Below are 7,164 nucleotides of genomic sequence, written 5' to 3' on the forward strand. Positions count from 1 at the left end.
ATATTTTTTAAAAAAATATAAAAAAGAATTTTAATATAGAATAGTAATTACAAAATTGCATCAATTGAATTTTATTTGATATAAATTTAAAATAAAGTAAGAATTATATAAATGTCAAGTAAATTTTTAAAAAATAAATTAAGTTTCTAGAAATTTAAAACAGGTATATGTACAAGTACGAGTACGGGTCCCATAAGTATATATTCATGCCTGTTTCGTATCCCAATTTAATAAATTGTGTATTATCCATACTTGTATTCAGTCAAATTGGATTTCTCCATCAAAGACAAGACATATGTGAATATTACTTACGGATACAAATTTATTTATCACCTCTTATATCTATTTCTCTTTATATATATATATATATATATATATATATATATATTATTTCTTATATTTATTAATGATGAAGAGATATAAAAAAATATGCCACATTTATTATTCTTTTAAGAGACATTTGTAAATAAGTACTTTCAGATTCTTTATTCATAGTCATTTAAGTTTTTACCCAAATCAAGAAATCCAATAAGTGTTTTTTTTTTTTCATAACATAATTTTGGTTAAATTGCACATTTGGTGTCACTTTTTTTGTCAATCCATAATTTTGATTCCATATTTTAAAACAGAGACATTTAAGGGGAGTGTATTGGATTAGGATTTTAAAAGACTTTTTTAGTTAAAAAAAATCCTACGAATTTTAAAGGATTTTGCGAGATTTCCATGACTTTTAAGATTTTATAGAATTCTACAAGACTTAAAATTAGGATTTTAATGGATTTTGCAAGACTTTTAAATCAGGATTTTAATGGATTTTGTGGGATTTTGTAGATTTTTTAGAATTTTCGTGAATTTTTGACATTGGATAAGATTTCAAAAAAAATTTCATACATTCAAATTTAAAAAGAGTCAAAGACAAAAATAATAAAAAATAATGATGTCTAGATAAATAATAATAATAATAATTCTCCATAATATCTTATCCTCTTAAATAAAATTCACCCTCATATTCATAGTTATACTAGTCCTCTAAGCATTAACGTCTTTTAGTTCTTGCTCCTGAGTTTGAATAATATGCTCAAAAGTATGATCTTCATTAACTGGTAACGTTGAAGATGAAGGTTCATCTACCACTTCAATTGGAAATTCATCAGAATGACATTCTTTGTGTAAAAAGTTATGTAGTGCGCACATACTAACACAAGTTTTACTTGTGTCTTAAATAAAAATGGAGGTGCTGACTTCAAAATTGTGAACCTTGATTTAAAAATACAAAATATTCTCTCGATCACATTCCTTAAAGACACATGACGAAGATTGAACAATTCTTTCTCATTTTCAGGGTCATTACCCTGACTTGCAAAATCTTGTAGATGATATCTTACACATCGAAATGGAGCTAAAAATTGGCATCGATTAGGAAATTCACAATCCACCAAAAAATATTTACCTAATTACATATGTAATATATATAATATTAGTATAATAATAATTATTATTATTATAATAATTATTATTGTTTAAAGAATAAGCATTTAGATATAGAATATATATATATATATATATATATATATATATATATTATTTTAGTTATATATTATATGATAATTTTTAACGATATTTATAAATGTAAATTATTCTAACAAATATTTTAACAATATTTCATTTTTAAAAAAATAAGCTAATGAAGGCATAAATCCTAAACCTAAAAAATTAGATACTACAATGTTTTATGTTAATTTTCTTTTTTTAAAATATAAAAAGTCCTAATTTTACAATATAAAAAGAAAAAGAAAAATTCATAGTAAAAAAAAATAAAATAATTGTTGAGTCATAAAAGGAGAAGGGATAAGAGTAACAAACTTAAAGGAAGCAGAGAGATCGCATTTTTTATGCTGAGAGGGTTCTTCCCCCAACTAAGATGCATTTTCATCTCATTCTACTCACAGAAACCCTAACAAATTCATCTTATATATATATATATACATATATATATTTTGTAGAGATTATGATATCAATTTCATCTTTCACCTTTTTCTTTTCTTGACGTGTGTTACAAAAAAATTACCGCTTAAAAATTAAAATTTTAGGCATCTTTTTGTGTTATATAAAAGAACAAATTCAACTACATAGAATAAAATAAAGCAAGTCAATTAAAGAGAACGAACAGAAAAATAGAGCAAGCCAATGACACTATCATTTACATATCGGAGTTTCACAAAATAAGAGAATGAGATGAGAATAGTACTACAATATTATATATGAGCAATGAACAATAGTGCAATATTATTAGTAGAGAAAAAATGGAGAAGACAGGAGCATAGAAAAAAAAAGATGAAAAACTCACTTGAAAATTCTTGAAAAGTCACTTCAAACAATCCTTCAAAATCTGATGGGTTTGGATGTGATTGTTTTATGAATTTGGTATTTATAAATAACACTAGAAAGTCCTTCATAATTCCTCTCACATAACAATCCTTTAAAATCCTTATATTTTTGAATACCAATGGATTATTTTTAAGTTGTAAAAAATCTCAAATGAATACCAATAAATTTTAATGGACTCTTTAAAAAAATCTTGAAAATCCAGATTGAATACCATTGGATTGTTTTTAAGTGACATAAAATCCTGATTGAATATCAATGGACTTTTTTACTCAAAAAAAGTCTTTTAAAATCCTACGAAATCCTAAACCAATACACCTCCCTTAGTTTTTTAATTTTAAAAATATAAAATTTTAGTATTCTCGTCAAACTGACATTTATTAATTCCTATGTTTTAATGTTTACTCATATTTAAGTAATGTGATATTTAGTGACATAATATTTAGAGATATTTTTTTTAAATTATGTAAAATATTCACTAATAAAATAAATATAAATCACTTATTAAAATAAATACAGATGAAAATACTTTGTATATTATTTTTTAAAATTTTTTATTCATATATATTACATCACAAAATATATATCACGTTACTTAAGTGGTGATAGATTACTAAATAATGTTAAAATTTAATGATTAACAAATATCAAATTTATAATTGACTCAAAATTCTATATTTTATTTCTAAAATAAGGGTCTAAATGTTGTTATTTTAAATAAGAGGATTAAAATTACAAATCATCAAAAGTAGAGGATCAAAAGTATAATTTAATCAATAATTTTGATATTTTTTATGTTCAAAATTTGATTTGATTTTATTCTCTCTTTCATTTTTATTCAACAATAAATACCCCCTCTTGTTCTTTTTATAAGAAATAAGTTAAAATATATTATAATTTGTTTCTTAAATTAAAGACCACCTAGTACATATTAGTTATCAATCGATGTACAAATTAATTACAAGTTAGGTAAGAAATAATTCTATAATCGATAAAAATAATAATTAATGTTATCTTAAATATCGAAAACGAACAATAAATTAAAGCAAAACTTTAAAATAAAAATCCCACAATTAAAAAGAAAAAGAACGAGTACTTGACAATGATTTAAAACTAAATTTTCTTAACATATTCAATGTTTTTTTTTTATTTCTTAATTTTGACTATTGTTCTTAAACAAAAACTGGTGTTTTGGCAAAAAAATTTTAAAAGCTGGCAAGTTGATTATCCATAATTAATACCAGCAGTTACTCCAAGAGTAGTTGATTAATACAACAGTAATTAAACAATCTGAAAGAACCCAATGCGGAATATATAAAAAAAAAAGAGAAAAAGATTAAAGAGGAGATGGTTGAAGAGAGATAGAAATAAAGATCGTAGAAAGACGTGAAGGTACAGGTGAGGAGATTGATGATTTTAACTTTGTTTGTTGGCTTTGAATTCATATAATTTCCGTTCCCTTTGAAAAAAGCAAAAGGGGTGCCACAAAGAGACAAAGAGATTGTGGTGGTTTTTTCAGCCCAGAGCCCGAGAGCGTGTGTGTGTGTGTGCAGAGATATAGCAGAAGAAGAGCAACCCCAAACACCACGCATTAGTGACAACCCACACGAGCGGTTCTCGAACTGCATGCACTGCACTGCACTGCACACACACATCATGGACTTTTCCTAGAGAGAGAAACCCCAAAAAACTCTTTCTTTATTGCGCTATCAGTCTCAAAATAAGGACCCCCTGATCTCATTTCTTTCTTCACACACCATGCTGAGAGTGAGAGAGAATCCTGTGGCCTCAACTTTTTCCCTTCTCTCTCTTTTGTGTTTCAAACTTCTTTAAATCCTTTCTCTTTCTCCTCCTCTCACTTATCAGATCATGCACTAGTTACTCTTTTTTTTTTTTGTGTTTTTTTTCCTATGCTTCTGGCATTGAGTTAGTTCCTAGGGGGGGAAAGGAACCTGTTTTGTGAACCCTTTTGGCTGTTTTTGCTTTTGCTTTTTTGTTTTTTTTTTTGTCTTCATGGCTTCGCATCACTTCAGCAATGTTGGTGAAGTTTTCAGTGGGAACATGGGTTTCTTCCCTTCCTCTCTTTTTGTGGGTTCCTCCCAAGGTCATCCTTTGTCTATGGGGCCAAAGGCTGAGATGGGTCTTCAGATTTTGAGCCCCTCAGTGTTTCAACATCCCCAGGAGAGCATGGGGACAAGGAGAGTGATCAGTGATGAGGGTGTTGAGAACAAGAACTTGTGTTTGAAGCTTGGAGAGGAAGTGGAAGAAGTTAAGGGCTCTGCCTCAGGGAAAAATGGCTACACCAAGCTTTGTGCTAGAGGACACTGGAGGCCTGCTGAGGATGAAAAACTTAAGGACCTTGTTGCTCAATATGGCCCTCAAAATTGGAACTTGATTGCTGAGCATCTAGAAGGAAGATCAGGTAATCTAATTGGCAAACAGAAAAAAAAAAAAGATTCATTTTTTGCACTTAATTTGCTTCAAAGTTTGCTTTTTTATATAATAGTATTTCCAAAATCGAACGTCTAGGAGAAGAAAAGAAATATATGAGGATGATTTTCATTGAGGTGTCATTGTATGGAATCTAAGGCTGCATGTTATTTATTTATTCTTTTTTAAAAAATATTATGATTGCAGGGAAAAGTTGCAGATTGAGGTGGTTTAATCAGCTAGATCCTAGGATCAACAGAAGGTCTTTTTCTGAGGAGGAAGAGGAGAGGCTTTTGGCTGCTCATAAAATGTATGGCAACAAATGGGCCATGATTGCTAGACTCTTTCCTGGAAGGACAGATAATGCTGTGAAGAATCATTGGCATGTGATCATGGCCAGGAGGCAGAGGGAGCAGTCTAGTAATGTGTACAGAAGGAGAAAACCCACTATTAGTGAAGCCCTTCCAAAGGGTAATTTGAATTTGACTCTCTCTAACAATGCAGCCAGTGAGTCAACCATCTCAAGTACCATTGATGAATCTGCCTCAACTTGCACTAACCCCTCCCTCACTCCCTCTTCAGCCAAACTAACTCCTTTTGGCCTCTTTGATCAACTGGGACCAGCTCAGAATCACCAACCCTTTGGATCATTAATGGGTACATGCTTGCTTGGTCCTCCCCCATTAAGTGTCACATTTATTATTTGAATTTATGTCCTATGTTACAATTTATACATCATGAATAACTTTTAAAGTTGTTATTGCGAACAGATAAAACTTAAGTACAGGATTATAGGTGTTGTTGGTGTTATTCTTCTTCAATTAGTACGTATTTACGCATATTATTAATGAAAAACTCCAATTCTGATCCAAGAATAACACAAGCGGCAACTATGCTCCTAAACTTAAGTTTTTGCCCTTGTAAAAATCAACAAAATATTGATTATGATACATAACAGTTTCTGATTGTTTGCATTGATATATATGTTACTTAATGTGTGTTGTGTGGGATTGCAGGACAATCTAGAGAAGGTGGGGATGTGAGTTTTAACAAATTTTTTGGTGCTTGGAAAGGTGAAGCTGTGGGAAAGGTGATGGGTGTGGACCAGTCCAATTTTTCAGATGCAAACTCAGAAGTATCAGTATCTGAGTCAGTTGCGACCTATAGGTCCAATCTTTCAATTTCTGAGGAGAGTGAAACTGTGGGTGATAAGATTAACATGCCATTCATTGATTTTCTTGGAGTAGGGGCTACTTAGCTGAATTGCTGATAAAATCTTCACTGAATGAAACGAAAAGGCTGAACTGAGGTGAGGGGTTAGGAAAGGGAGAGTGTTGGTGGATGGAAAAAAAGGGTTTGCTGTATGTAGTGCATTCCCTTGTGTACAGTTGGTTCCATAAAAGGCAAAAAGTAAAAGGGAGAATAAATAGAGGGAAGAAGAAAAAAAAAATGAAAAAAAAGAGAGACATAAGTAGGTAGAGAGGGTCTCTTATGAGAGTAGTTATGAGATTCAAAAAAAGTATAATAATATTCAAACCCTTGGTTTTGGACTGTTCCTGCAACAGCAGAAGCAGGGCCTTGTTATGTTATCATCCTGTGCTACTTTTGGCACTTTGTTAATCAGAAGCCAAAGTTTCATGACTTGGAATCCTCTTTCCATCAATTAACCCACCTCTTTTGAATTTGCTGCACCCTGCCTTTGGGTTTTGTGCTTTCTTGTTTGGCATTGTGTTTGTTTGACCACATTTCACATGCACCTTCAACTCTTCTAAGCAATACAACTGTTTATTTATACACACATGTTGGATTGTGAAAACTCTATTGTAAGCTAGTAAATACCGAAAATGGGAAATGGCAAAAATTAAATGTGTGTCATATCTGTGTTTATATAAGTTAAACGAACTATATTTATATAAACTAGTGGTTTGGCCCAAAAGGTGAAAGTGGTACCAACTGGTTTTTGAAGAGAAATAAAGGAGAGATTATGTCAAGTACCAAGAATCTGGTGAGGGAGTGGAAACAGTCCTCTCGTCGTATCGTTTTCTACGACAACGTGATATTGGAGTTCTGCCTTTTGGTGGGTGAGAAAATTTAAGAGACAATGTTAGCAACACTAGTTTATTTTCCATGCATCATTAGTACTGCAAGTACAGAGCTTCTGATATTATGTACCAGTTAAAATTTATGGTAGAAATTAATCATAAAATAATTATTTAAAAATTCAACAATAAAAGTTTAAATTAACCATTGACTTCTTGTTTACTCATTTTCAAGGTAAAAAATTGTTTATCTATTTTATGTTAAGGGACATTATTTTTGGGTGAAGCGTCATTTTGGATAATAAAATTA

General features: G+C 30.3%; 1 protein-coding gene across 1 annotated transcript; it reads left to right on the forward strand.

Annotated features, from left to right (window-relative positions):
• The first annotated feature begins 3,725 nt into the window (after positions 1-3,725).
• Positions 3,726-6,456, forward strand: LOC109801733 (uncharacterized). The gene is made up of 3 exons (XM_020362848.3): positions 3,726-4,807; positions 5,023-5,472; positions 5,832-6,456. Exons 1-3 carry the CDS (start codon positions 4,399-4,401, stop codon positions 6,071-6,073), a joined length of 1,101 nt encoding a protein of 366 aa, XP_020218437.1. The 5' UTR covers positions 3,726-4,398; the 3' UTR covers positions 6,074-6,456.
• Positions 6,457-7,164: the final 708 nt, after the last annotated feature.

Source organism: Cajanus cajan, chromosome 4, assembly GCF_000230855.2.
Source record: "Cajanus cajan strain Asha chromosome 4, NIPB_CcT2T_4, whole genome shotgun sequence".
Classification (NCBI taxonomy): Eukaryota; Viridiplantae; Streptophyta; class Magnoliopsida; order Fabales; family Fabaceae; genus Cajanus; species Cajanus cajan.